General features: G+C 30.0%; 1 protein-coding gene across 1 annotated transcript in view; it reads right to left on the bottom strand.

Moving 5' to 3' along the window:
- LOC110270055 overlaps window positions 1-11,752 on the bottom strand; it is a 12,543-nt gene extending 791 nt beyond the window's left edge. Inside the window, exons 1-2 of the mRNA XM_021118505.1 lie at window positions 11,484-11,752; window positions 685-792 (exon numbers count right to left, since the gene is read on the bottom strand). Of these exons, the coding sequence (XP_020974164.1) occupies window positions 685-792; window positions 11,484-11,718 (343 nt within the window). The 5' untranslated portion in view covers window positions 11,719-11,752. The remainder of the gene's footprint in view (window positions 1-684; window positions 793-11,483) is intronic.

The raw sequence follows: 15,445 nt of genomic DNA, 5'->3' as shown, positions 1-15,445 counted from the left end.
CTACAACATTAATTTAAGAAAGATTATATTTTTAATAATCTCAATTGATTTATTAAAACATATTTAATTTCTATAAATATTAATTTTTAAATTAATCTAGAAACTAGAAAAATAATATAAAAATTTAATTAAAAAAAATATAAAAACTTAATTATAAATTTGATAAAACTATAGATATCAATAAAATAATTAAATTCGCTATTTATTATCACAAGTCATTAGTCCTATATTTTGTACTAATATCATAAATTTATGTTAGATTATGCTTTTGAAGTACTTATTTCAAAGTACTTATTTAATATATTCAATTTCAGTTATACGGGGTGTACTATAAATGAATTATTTAAATAGTTTTTTGATATTCATTTATCTCATGAAAATAAAAACAGTAAAAGTTTAGAGTGAATATTCCATCCGACCTCTGATAATTATTTCGAAAGGACAACGAGGCTCTCAAAAAAAAAAAATCCAATCCAGTTTTTGATATTTTTTTTGGGATTGGTTAGCCTTTGCGCAAAAAAAAACAACATTGACTTTTTTTGGTACAGAAACCTCGTTGTCCTTTTAAAATAATTGTCAGGAGTCGAGTTGAGTTTTTTTTGTTAAAGACTTTGTTGTCTTTCGAAATAATTGTCAGGAACTATTTTAGATTCATATAAGATAATATAAGCTCAAAGTGATTACCAGGATTTTGCCGGAATGTCTCATAACATTTCTTTCTGCATTTCTGAAACGGCATTGGGCTTGGATGGCGTTTCTTGCACTCAAGTATACATAACTTTAGAGGATTATCTGTAACATACTAACATATATTAAGATGGAGTGAAAGGATATTAGGAATGCAATTCGATAAAATAAATAACTAATTAACACTCCAATCATCAAGATTAGTAAGTGTTGAGCTTAGAAAATAATAATTCAGTTTGACGATCACAAACATATTATATTTAGTTGAATTTAAAACCCTAAGTATTTATTTGATAAAATGTATTGTGTGTAGGTTTATATTAAATATTGAGTGACAAAAACACAATCCAATATTAGTGTTTCTTATGCAGAACTAGAGAATGGAAACTTTTAAAGAACTATTTAAAAGATTTTATTATTGGAGATCTATCACAAAGTGTCATAACTAGATCTTCTTAAAAAAAATAATTGAATAAAATAACATGATTTTAATTTCTCAAATTGAACATAAAAATATGGAAGTATTTGGCAATTCCTTATGGGTGAAGGCTATGGAAGAGGGACTGTAACAATTTGAGAAAACAATATATGGACATTTGTATTTGATTCTAATGGAAAGAAAATGACTGGAATCAAGTGAATTTTTTAAAACAAGTTGAAAAATAGTGGTAGCATAGCTAGAAATAAGACAAGACTTGTGGTTCGAAGTTATGATCAAGAAGAGGAAATTGATTTTGATGAGTTATTTGCATCGATTACTAAGATGGAAGTCATAAAACTACTACTTGTCTATGCCGCTCACCAAGGGTTTAAGTTATTTTAAATGGATGTAAAATATGTATTCTTGAATGACATCATAGGCGGAGAAGTATATGTGGTTCAACCTTCCAAGTTTGAAAATGTAGAATTTTCAAATCAAGTTTTAACTTTCAAAAGTTCTTTATGGTTTGAGACAAACTCCTAGAATTTGGTATGAAAGACAAGCTCCCATTACCAACTTCCATCGCCAGGCCACTAACCATTTTTTCTCGAACATGTTGGTCGTTCATATTCAACTGACATATGTCTTTTCAGGGTCCTCCTCTTATCGGTAAAGGTTGATTTGCTAACATTACATTCGGGTTCAACTTGTTGCACGAACAAACAATCTTCTTCCACAGTGGGCACTTCTCCTTTGAAAACCGCCACCACCACTTAAACAAGAATGCTGTGTTTCGAAGCACTGCATCCCCAACCCCCAAACCCCCAGCCTTTTTCGGAGCCTGGACCAGCTCCCACTTGACCAAAGGTATACCACAGTTACCATCCTCCTTGCACCACACATAAAGCTCCTTTGTAATGCAATCAGCTTATCAGCCACCGCCTTGGGCATCTTGTACAAACTCAGGTAATATATGGGTAGGCTATTTAGTACCGATTTGATGAAGACAAGTTTACCTGCTTTATTTAGGACCTTTGCTTTCCATAAGCTTAGCTTCTGTTCCACCTTCTCTATGATTGGTTTCCAAGTCTTCACCAAACGGATATTTGCTCCTAAAGAAATCCCGAGGTATCTAACAGGTAAAACAGCTTGCTGGCACCCCAGTAGGCCACACGCCTGATGAATCCATCCTTGCTCACAGTTTACCGAGATCAGATTCGATTTATCAAAATTGATACTCAGCCCTGACATTTATCAAGTGTGTGCCAAGAAAAATATGTCAAAGAATTGGTTAAAAAATTTGGGTTGAAAAAATCAAATCCCATGATCATGAGAACTCCAATGTACTCAAACTTAAGGTTGGACAAGGATGAAAATAAAAAAGATGCGGATGAAACTAGATATAAAGGATTGATTGATTCTCTTATGTATCTTACTTCTTGTAGACCGGACATTGTACAAAGTGTTAGAATTTGTTTTAAATTTCAATCACAACAAAAGGAGTTTCATCTTTCAGCTGTAAAAAGAATCATTAAATACGTTCTTAGTACATCTAATTATGGCTTATGGTTAAGGATGGCAATAGGTATCTATCAGGACAGGGACCTTCCCCTGCTCCCCATCCCCAAAATATCTTATTGAAAACTAAAATATCTTTTTGTTTTTTAATAAGATGAGAAAGAAAACTACTATAAAAAGATGAGTATTCATTTAAATGCACCCGAATATCCCTGAATATCTTCGAAAACTAACCCCTTCTCAGCCTGCTTACACTCATATTCACATTCACTCACTCTTTATCTCCATCTCCTCTTGATCTTGAACTTATGGCACAAACCAAAACTACTACACCTCGATCGACGGGAGCGTCTCAGGCAGCAAAACCATCTCGTCCTAGTGTTGCCAAAGGGAAGCATCCTATGATAGAGGAAGAACCACCAATCTCTCCTCCTCTTCACTCTGTAGAGAAACTTGATGATTTCGAAAAGAGGTAACCCTCACTCCATTGTTCACTCTGTAGAGAAACTTGATGATTTCGACCCTATTACTTTAAAATCTCACTTCGCTAAACTCCCTCACTCTAACTATGATCCACAAGCACAGACACATCTCTAAATTATTGTGTCGGCGTGTTGGACACCTTATGAACACGATGCATAGACACAACCCTGACATGACACGGCAGACACGACCCAAAAGTGAACTCCCCCAAATTTTACATGAGTAAAATTCTTTTAAAAGTAGTAAAAACCATAACTTTTCTTCTTCCACCCATCCCCTACTGTCACACCCCCTTACTCTCACAGTCTCACTCTCTCTTTGTCACTGCCGCCATCTTTGGTTGTCGCCGCCGTACGAGTGTTTGTCCCCCGTTTTCGTCATTGTACACGCTCCAAAGTGTTCCAGTCGCTCAATCTCAACATATTTTCTTCACTGCTACCACCTCCACTGTGCTCGTTGTTGTTACTCCCGTGCTTGCTATCATGTTCATCGCCCCTCTGGTCGCTGTTTTCCTCCTTTATTTCAAGTAAGAGAGGATACTTCTTTTTCTGTCATTCAATTTTTGGTTCTGTACCTCTTATTTGCTCTTTACTTTTCTTTGGTACTATTTTGTTCTATACTTCTCTTTGGTTCCATCCACACAGATGCTTAATTATCATTGTTCAAGAACCTAATCTACTAATTCCTTTTAGCTGTAAAAAAGTAAGCTATTGTTTAGTAGGTTACCTTGCTCATGATAATTAAAGGCTTTGATGGTGATCCTAGATGTATTAATTCCTGTAAGGTTTATAATATTATAGTTGTTATATGTTTGGTTGTTGTATTAGTCTGCTTTGGCTTTGTTTTAATTTGTTGTTTGTGGTTTGCTCTCATTTTTCTTTTTGGGATCTTAGTGAGTTCTAAAACTATCAGAAAAAAATTGAATTTCAGATGTAAATTTGGATAGTGATTATCAATTCTAATATTTCACATTTAACTAGTGATTACATTGTTCAGTGGTTGTTATTTCATACAAAAGGAATTAGATTGTGCAAAAGTAATTTTTGTTCTTAAATTATTGTAGAATTGTGATAGATGAGTTTAGAGAATGTTCAAAATGATTTTGAAGAAAGTGTAGGTAAGCCTCTATGAAAATTTGTAATAAAGAAATATAAGATTGAAAGTGATGAAAATCTTGAGTTTTAATGTAGATTTTGCAAGGTTTTATTCAGTGGTTCTTACATTAGACTAAACATATTTATTAAAAATTTTAGAAAACGAAATTAGATTTTGTACAAAAGTTACATCAACAAAGCTTGAAAAATTAAAAAAAACTTAATAGTGAAGGTACATTGTTGCATGAAAGTAAAAAGCTTAAGTCAATTCCTCTTTTATCTTTATCTAATGTAAGTGAACTTGATTCAAGAAAAAGAAAGGCTATTAGGCCTTTAGTGAATGCTTCTAATATGAATACAAGGGAGACTCCAGATTTACATATTACTAGAATATTTTTTTATTTGAATTACCTTTTCATCCAGCAAAGAATTCTTATTTTATCAAAGTTTTTTCTTATGCTGTCAATAATTATATTGATGGTTATATTCCTCTTAGTTATAATAAATTGAGGACAACTTTGCTTGAGAAAGAAAAGCAACATGTGAAAAGAATATTAGAACCTACCAAAAATTCATGGAGTGAAGAGGGAGTGAGCATTGTAAGTGATGGATAGAGTGATCCTCAAATGAGACCTCTTCTTAATTTTATGACTGTGACTGAAAGTGGGCCTATGTTTTTGAAAGTTGTAGATTTTTCATATGAGATCAAGGATAAGAATTATATTGCAAAGCAAATAACAGATGTGATCAGAGAATTTCATCTCTCAAATATATATAGTGCAGATTACGACTAACAATGCACCGGTTTGTAAAACAACTGGTTTATTAATTGAAGCTGAATTTTTATCTATTTATTGGACTCCTTATATTGTTCATATTATCAACTTTGTTTTAAAAGATATTTGTGCAGCTAAGAATACAGAGAAGAACAATTTTATTTATGAAGGATGCTTATGGATTACTCAAATTGATGAAGATGCATCTTTTATAAAAAACTTCATTGTTAATAATCATATATATGAGGTTATCTATATTCAATGAATTTAATATATTGAAGTTGCTTAATGTTTCTCCAACTCGATTTGCCTCCACCATTGTAATGCTCAAAAGGTTTAGGTTGTTAAAGCAAGAACTCGGTTATAAGTGAGAAGTGGTCTTCGTACAAGGAAGATAATGTTGGCAAAGTTGAGTTTGTTATAAAAAAAATTGAGTGAAAATTGGTGGCAAAAAATTGATTATGTTCTTGCTTTCACAAATTCTATTTATGATATTTTAAGAAGTATAGACACGGATGCACCTACTCTTCATTTGGTTCATGAGATGTGGGATTCAATAATCAAAAAAGTGAAAAGTGTTATATATATTTATATGAAAGAAAGGAGGAACAAGAGTCATCATCCTTCTATAATGTTGTGCACTCAATATTAATTTAAAATAAACAAAAAATAGTACACCCCTTCATCGTTTAGCACATTCATGGAATCCAAGGTAACCCTTTACATTTATAATTTATATCTTCTATTTATAAGTATTAAGTAAAGATAATTGAATTACTACTATTTTTTCTCAACCACTAATTATATAGGTATTATAGCCACCAATGGTTTAGAAAAGACCATACACAAATTTCTCCTCATCAAGATATTAAGATCATTAATGAGAGAGTTAAATACTTGAAGATGTGTTTTCTTAATAAAGAAGAGAGGATCCTTGATGAGGAGAATATAAACATTGAATTTGCAAACTTTTTTTTATGGTAGAGGGGTCTTTGATGATTATGACTCCTTGAGTGATAGAGGCATAGTCAATCCAAAATTTTGGTGGCTAATTCATCGTGATAAAGCAAAATTTTTTTCAACCAATTGATCTTAGGCTACTTGGGCAACTATCTTCATGTTCTTGTTGTGAAAGAAATTGGAGCACTTGTTTCTTTATATATTCACTAAAAAGAAACAATGTGAAGCCTAAAGTTAGAAAATTTAGTATTTGTCCACACTACTCTTCATCTTCTTTTAAGAAAAACTCCACAATACAATGAAAAAAAAACTATGATGTGGGATATTGCTGAAGATGAGTTTCCACCAATTGATGAAGAAAATTGTATTTTTAGAGTTGCTCACCTTTCTCTTGATGAACTGGAGTTGAACAAAGTAATTTTTTCTAATGATAAAGATATCAACCATATATAATGGAGAAATAGTATGACTTTAGATAATTTTTGTATGTGCATGTGATGTACAAAACTTACTAACTCTATTAAAACATAAGAGTTTAGGATTTTATCTTTTGAATACCTATATACTTTAGAAAGAAATACATATCATACGGTTATTTTTTAAAATAGTTATTAATTTAATATTAATAAATATATATCATTTATATACATGTGCCCTTATGTTCGACAATTTTTTAGAATTGGTGTGTCGCTGTGTTCTGTATCGTGTCATCTATTATGTCCTTGTCTATGTCTGTGCTTCATAAGATCCACTTCATTTTTCTTCAAGCATGAACTATGAGTTTTATAGGGTTATAGTAGTAAACTGTCCTCTTTTACTTTAGCTATAAAAGGATTCGATTTGATTGCTAATATGGAGTTTTTTTTTATTGGAATCACCTTTTCAATATTAGAAACCAATGTAGCCTGACCTGGTTAGAGAATTCTATGCTAACATGTTTTATCATGAAAAGAATGTTCACTCATATACTATGACTTGCTTCATGGATACCAACAAAATGCATCTAATTCAAGTAATGCATTTGAGAATTTTACATAAGAGCTACAGATGAATGCAAAGTAAGATAATAATGCTGCTTATCAGTTGTATCAAACAAACGAGGAGGGAAAATAGTTTATTTGTGAAGACTAAATTTGATTATTATATAGAGGAAGATGTTCATCCTTTGAGTGTCGACTTTGATATTTTAGCTTAGTGAAAAGTGAATGGGGCTAGGTTTCCAACCCTTCAAAGATTTGTGAGAGATATATTTGTCATCCCTGTGTCTACAGTTGTTTTTGAGTCTTCTTTTAGCACGAGTGGTCGAGTAATTGCTCCTCATCGTGGTAATCTTCATGAAGATACCATGAAAACTCTTATGTGTAATCAAAACTGGTTATAGGCAGCATATCATCAAAGAGATTATTTATGGTTTAACTTTTTTATTTGTTTATATTAATGCTAAATTTATATATAGATTGATTAATAAATATTGATTTATAGGTGAAATATTTGATTATCAAACTATAAATGATGATGATGTTGTATCTAATGTTATAGACTAGTGATGGTATTGTTGTTGCAAATGGAATGCTCATGAACTTACAATGATTTTATTTGTGTTTGTTATTAATTTTAGTAAAGACTTTTATGTAGAATTGAACATTTGATATTTTATGTTGTTTATGGGATGATTGTGTTATTTGTGAGATAATTGTGTTGTTTGTGTTAAATTTTTAATTTGCATGCTCATCAGATAATATAATAATGTTGCATCTTTTTGGTAACCCACAAGTAAGGTCGGATACCCATAGATTGAGAATGGGTAGGGTCGGATACCCACGAGTTGAGAATGGGTAGAGTTAGAGTTTGGTCCAAACCTTATCCTACCGTATCCATTGTCACTCCTAAACTAGATGTAGGTCATATTACACTAAGTGACTGAATCAGGATATATGATGGTACAAACTTCTGTTATTTGCTCTATTTTACTACGTTCATTATGAGATAAAAATAATTTGTCTCTCGCACAATTGTTATATTAGACTTAGCTGTAACATGTTTTTAAATCTGTTTTGGGGACAAATTTTAAAAACTTAAAAAGTGGTCTTAGATTTAATCTCCTCTAAATCATTGAAAACCTTCACTAAAGTATGTGTGACATCATTCTTAATTATATATTCTTTGTTTTACTACACACAAGTTTATGCTAGGTCAAGTTTTATACAAACTTTAAAAATTTTACCATATTATTATGCTGTTAATGCTCAATTTAGTACTTGTGGGTACAAATTTGCGTTATTTTGGTTGTGATCAGTTTGAAATAGCAATACATTCTTTATAAGAAACAATCATGATTCACCTTAATCTCTAAAACATTTTCTATCTTAATTCTATTAATGGAGGGATAACATGTGACATTAGGTATTATTTGTTTAGTGAGTGTATCCACTAAATTATGAGACACAATGACACACTCATGTTCTATGTTTAATTTTCAAAAACATAAAATAAGAAAAATCACAGTAGTACATAATAGTATACAAATATATAAAATTTGTGTACTACTAATTTATTGAGACATTAAAATACAAAAATTAAGACATAAATTTTTTCACTTCTATTATTAATTAAATTTTATAATTCCAATTTTTATCCTTTCACAACTTTTTTTTCTCTCTCTTTCTTATCTTTGCCTGCATCTATCTTTTCTCTTTCCTTTGTCTCTTCTCTAACCCTCCTCAGTGCCACCTCTCTTTTCCTTATTTCCACTACTTGTCACTTTTCATCTTCTTCATTCTTTAAAATTTTTCCCATAATTCAAAAAAGGTGAATTTGTACAATGAAGGAGCTTCACCTCTATTTCTACCTTTCAAATCTTTTTTTTTCAGAGGCATGTAAGTCTAGATCTGATGAATATAATAAATCTGGTTGAATTTTGGATAAAAAAAAATTATTTTATTTTATTTTTTAATGATATTTTTTTGTTTGATTTGTATTGATGAAGAATGACATAATAAAAAATGTTGGTCAAAGTGAGTGATAGTATTTCTCTATTGTAAATTATGGTAAAATGTTGGTGATGGTGACGAAGAAAGAAGCGATAGTGGTGGTGGTGGTAATTTTTTTTTTCGTGATAAGGATAATATTGATATTTGTAATTTATTATTCTGTTTTGTGCATAATTACTAAACAAAATGATAATCTTGTGTTTCATTATGTCTATATTTTCAATATTTATGTATTTATATTTATGTCTTCACCCATACATAAATCAAATACAATCTTACTTAACATGTGACAAAATAAAATGACCTAATAATAGATGATGTGTTTAGGATTGGCAACACTAATTATATCTACGTAAATTCATTTCAATCCAACCCATTCAAGTAGGATTGTAGGTGGAGCCGGTTAAAGGTTAGATAGAGTAGTTAAAGTTTAGGTCTAATTCTACTAGACCTATCCGAACCTTCTAATATATTAGTGTAATTTGTAAAAATATTATACATATAGAATAAATTGTGGGATGGAACACATCTCTTTTGCTTTGTACAATTTTTTCGAATCACTCAGTCAATTATTTTATTATTATATGTTATTAATTTTAAAAAAACTTGATGAAAAATTGATGTTTAATTTTAATATAAATTTAATTTGGTAATTTTTATATTATTAATATGTTTATTAAATAATTTACGATTAAATATTATCTATTTTTTATTTTATCGATAAAATTGGGTATAGGACTCTAGAATGCGAATAGGATTTTAGAATGATTTTCAATAAGCAAGTATAATTATTAGAGGAGTGATAGGGAGTAGCAACTTTTGTGACTTGTAGCCATCAAATAGTCATTAATGATGCTTTTAATGGCGTGAGATTGGTGTAAAATTTCATCCAATGGCTTACTTTTTTTTTGTTGGTTACATACTGGCCAAAATTTGATAAAGTTGTTAATCCCTAGACTTTTCCTAATTATTATTGAGCCTAAATCCTACTCTGTGCCACTCATTACCAGCCTTACACGTGTTACAAAACAATGTTATTAAGTTTGTAACATGTTTAATTTGACATGTAGGTTATACCAATTCCCATATAGGTTCAAATTTTTGCCTCTACAAGTATACTAAACAAGCTAGTTTGGTCTATCAAAATCTAAAAAAACGCGAGTCATATTAATCATTGGACTACTTTCTTGTATTTTCTTTCGTAAATTATAATTGTCAATATTTTAAAAACATACTAATTTCTCTTTAATATTTACACCCTGCCAAGTTTCAGATCTTATTATGTTATAAGTCATTATCTCGAAAATTTAGCCATCCACAACCACCCTAGAAAAGTTAACTAGAATATCAAAGTTAGATTAAAATCATCAAAAGCTATTTACCATAGTTATAAAAAATAAACTAGTATTTCATCTATTATGTATAATTATTAAGGCTTAAAAATATGAAAGATTACTTGGCAAAGAGTCAAGTGATGGGGAGGTATGACACCAAGGCCTATGGTCAATGGATTTAACACTATCAATTGAAGTTTTGGAATTATTTCAAAATTTGCCTTAGTTTGCAAGGTTAATGGACAAGCGGGTCAATGTCTAGTTTGATGAGTGATTTAAAACCGGTTCGATGTGAACCAATTAGTTTGATTGAGCTTATTATATATTAGGTATAATAGTTGATCAAGTCTGACCACCAAGGTAGGTTGCTGATTTTTTGTTGAACCAATAGGTCTGGCAGAATTTTTATAATTATGATTTACACTACAAAATGTTAAGTTCTTTCCTTATAATTTTAATTATTTTTTAAATATTATTAAATTACTACCAAATATTTTTTATGAAAATAAAAAATTATGAAGCTCACAATTAGAAGAAGAGGATCAACACTGCAAAATACTTGTTAAACTATAATTAGTGAAGAAGAGAATCAAAGTAGTTATCTTTTCATTTGTTGGAAGGTTATTTGTTTAAATTTCAACTTGGACAAACTTATAATAAACAAATGGGGTCTTAAATAAAGAATGCTAAATGGTTATCAGAATTTATTGTTTTTGGCCATCACTTTTAGTTATTAATGTTCAAAAGTATAAATTAAAATATATTATTGGATTATTAGACTAAAAAAATTAGACTAAAAGATTTATTAATATAATTTACCTTAGAATACATACAATTAATGGAAAATATATGGAGCTCATAACTTCTCCACTAATAGTTGAACTACAGTGCTTCCTAGCTTGAATAATTATAAAGCACAAACCAAACATAACATTAGTCCAATAAAAAAATAAAATTCAAATAGTCTTTTAAATTATTGATTTCATATATTATAATGATTACATTAAACATCATGATTTTAATTTCTTAAATTTTTCTTTGATTTTTGTATTTTTTTATTATAAATATATATTTTAGATACTTTCTAGATAATTTACTAATCTCTCAACAATCATATATAAAAGAATGGAAATGTATCCCATCAAATATATATATATAAATAAGATAACATGAACTTAAAGAATCTAAAATAAATTAACAAAAACCTAGATATACTTTACCAGAAATTTGCAGGTACTTAGCACGACATCTTTCTTTGCATTGCTCTTTTTCTTTTGAGTTGTTCTGATAAAGTATCGTACACTTTTTATAACATTCTTTTAGATTTTCAGCTGCTACATAATAAGGCAGAGTCCAAAATTGTTTAAAAACAGTGCCGTGAAATTCAACAATAATAGCAAAACAAACAATAATTATCAACATTGTTGGTACATGTGTCGCACCATTCCTAGCCATGGGGCTTTCTATTGATTTCACAGTATACCAAGTTTTATACATGCTTAAATTTTTCTTTGGTTATTATATACAACATATTCTGTAAATAGGTTGCCCTTAAAATTTTTCAAGAGTTGAAGTTACTATTATAAACAAAACCAAAAATCTCATTGGAGAGAGTATTGTAGTAAGAGGAGTGCTAGGGGCCAGCAGAAATTGTGATATATAGCTATCAATTAGCCATCATAAGTGTGTTTAACGGTGGAAGATTATATCCAATGGTAGAAGATTACTCATTTTACTTTTGATGGTTAAGTGCTGGCCAAATTTTAATAAGATTGATGGTCCTCTAGACTTTCTCACAAAAAAAAAATGAGTAATCTTACACTATTAGATAAAATCTCATACTATTAAAAACATTAATGATGACTAATTAATAATTACAAATCACAAAATTCGTTGGTCCTAACACTTTTTATATTTTATTATTTTGATTAGGTTTAAGTGACTCTTTAGTTCAACAACCTTTTAAAAGTAATCATTATTTAATAATGCTATTTTATTTTATGTAGGAACTAATATTATTTATTGTACTCTAAATTGTTGAATATTACATATTACTTAACTTACAAAGATGTTAAAAGCTATATGTCTTAAGGAACATTGAAAATGTAATATCAATGTGGAATTCCACGTGTAATGATAGTGAGAAAAAATGGCTTAATTGCTTAAATGATAACTTAAGAAAGGTGAATTGAGTTGTTAAGATATCTTTTAAATCTTTACATATAGATATTTAGGGTTTCAATATGATATATAGAGCTTTAATTACCTCAAACACAAAACCAAATATTCATCATAAGTATTTAAATTATAATTAGTTGTTTTCTATTTTTTCATTTTACTTCAACATATTTTTCTCGTCAAATATCACATTTCTACTTGTGATTTTTTTTTTATTCTTGATTATACAATTTATATATTTTTTATGAATATTTTTAATAACCAAATAAAAATATGTTTTTCGCTTTTCGCTCCAAATTATTTTTAGAATTTTATCATGAACACTTTTTGTTAGACACCTATTAAAAAAGTATATTTAATTGTAATTATTTCTGTTCAAAATTTTTTATTTAGACATTTTTTTTTTAATTTGAGCATGCATCTTAGCATATCTACGATGATTCTATTTTTCTTTAACAACTCTATTTATTTAAAATAGGGATGCTACACATTCATATAACCATGTAACCAAGTTGGCCCAACACTAAAAAAATCCAATACCATTAAATGAAACGTGAAATACACGCGTCCAACACACACGAAATCGCTCTTACCGGACGCTTCTTCTCTTCTTCTTCTCTTCTCCATCATGCTTCTTCTTCTTCTTCTTCTCTTCTTCTTCTTCTTCTCACGCTCGTTTACGCATGGAGCGTCTTCTTCTTCGCCTTCCTCCCCTTTCTCCTCATTTTTCGCGTTCCTTCTTCTTCACGTATTTTCTCTTTATCGTCATTCTTTTGCTGTTGTTGCTGCTGTATTTTTTTTTTGTCTTTTCCTCCTTCTTTCTTGTGAAGAAGCAGTAGAAGGTAAGGAAGCAGAGTTTTGAATAGTGCAGAATGAACCGAACACAGTACTCATGGTGAAACAATTGTATAGTACTGAGTGAACAAAACATAATCCATTATATAAAATCAAATTCAAACAGCTTTCTACAGAATGAACCGAACACAGTACTCATGGTGAAACAATTGTATAGTACTAAGTGAACGAAACATAATCCATTATATAAAATTAAATTCAAACAGCTTTCTGCAGAATGAACCGAACACAGTACTCATGGTGAAATAATTGTATAGTATTGAGTGAACGAAACATAATCCATTATATAAAATCAAATTCAAATAATTCTACCTACAATTTACATATTATCAATTTAATTCAATTCAATTCAGTACACCTCCATCCATTTAATTCAATTCAAATTAGCAATTGCATTCCATTCAATTCGATTCAAAATTGAATAATCCAAACTTTGTCAGTTTACTTCGTTTTAGAAAAGTAATCCAAATCGCTCTCCATTCAACTGATTTGAAGTTGAGTCATTTATTGTTTCGATTCAGAAGTGCAAATCGAAGAAGAAAACGAAGAAGAATAGGAAGAAGATAAATGCAACGTAACCAGATCAAAATAAGAAAATGAGAAGATGAACGTGACCAGAGAAGAACGACAAAGACAATGCAGATCAATAACGAAGAACGCGAGCAGAGAAGAAGATTTAGGTTGCAGCACGTTATATGTAACGCGTGTATGACAAACGAGTGAGGGGTGAAAGACGCGCGTGGAGGAAATTACTTGGTTAACAACTATGTAAAAAATACATGAATGCAAAACTTTTCCGTATTTCAAAGTATATTTAATTGTTAGTTGATATTAAATTTTATATTGTTTAAAGTAATATGAACAATCAAAATATTATGTCTCTCTATTTATTTTAAGAATTTTGATTTTACAGTGATTTTATTTTTCAGCAAATACTTTAAAAGTATTGAAGGGATCATGTGATGCTTCTAGTTTTTTATTTTAGGAAATACACTCGTATATTTTTATTAAAATTATCAGTAAAAATTATAAAATACCTAATATCACGGTTGCTTAGAGCAATTCCAATAAGTAGGATCTTGAGACCCTATTTTTAACAAAAGCAAGAAGGCATCGTTGGAAGGGAGAAGGAATGAGTTTTGGCACGGATTTTAAGGTGGGAGAATTCTTTAAACAGGAACTCAAATTAATCATTAATAACTTGTCACTTGATAAGTTATTATAACAAAAAACAATAATATAAAAATTTAAAATAATTAAATAATTATATTAAATAATTAAATTTTTTATTTAATAAGACCACAATAGAGACCAAAGTGAGTTCCTCCTAATGGAAAAGAGAGAGATGCTTTGAGTTTCTATTTACTGTTTATGACGCAAAAGCTGATGTGGAGTTATTTTTTATGACAGGTGGGCCATAAATAAGGATTAGGATGAATTCCCTACTGAAGATGGTTTTAGAACCTTAATAGAACAAAAATCTAACTACAAAATTTAAAGTAGTATTCTAATTTTCCAGGACTTTTTAGTACGGAATGAATCTACATACTTCTTGTCCTTGACAAATCTCACAAACACAATAAAAAATATGAACCATTAGCAAGCCATAAACTAGTGCTTCACTAGATAAGTAATCCAGACAAAAAAAAGTGAAAATGCCTAATCTGTATATGCCACCTAGGGCCAACTAGCTATTACCGGGTAATATACAGGTAACTTTTTGCGCACCGCTCTCCATAGAAAATTTTTTATGTTTGATGGTATTTTCAGCCTCCAAATTCTTCTTCAAATATTTGGATTTTGCATAGTTTCAAGAAGTTGATCAACTGGGACATGTGAGAAACTATAAGCAACCAGATAACCCGAGACTACATCATACTGCTTTTTGGAATTCAAGGCCCAAAGGAGCATCATTACCATCATCATTCAATTTGAGGTAAAGTATTCTAGCACTAATATCAGCAAGAATGTCATAGCTTAAGAAACACAAGAAGTATATCTTATGTGTCTCTAGTATCAACAAGAATTTCATAGCTGAAGGTATCAATTGTGGCACCTATACATGCATGGAAGTATTTCAACCTTGACACGTTTTGTAATAATCCATTGCTTGGTATTCTTTGACCTTACACCTTCTTACACCTTGATA

Source organism: Arachis ipaensis, chromosome B03 (genome assembly GCF_000816755.2).
Source record: "Arachis ipaensis cultivar K30076 chromosome B03, Araip1.1, whole genome shotgun sequence".
Lineage (NCBI taxonomy): Eukaryota > Viridiplantae > Streptophyta > Magnoliopsida > Fabales > Fabaceae > Arachis > Arachis ipaensis.
Note: the sequence above shows the minus strand (reverse complement) of the source record. Positions and strands in the feature narration are given on the sequence as shown.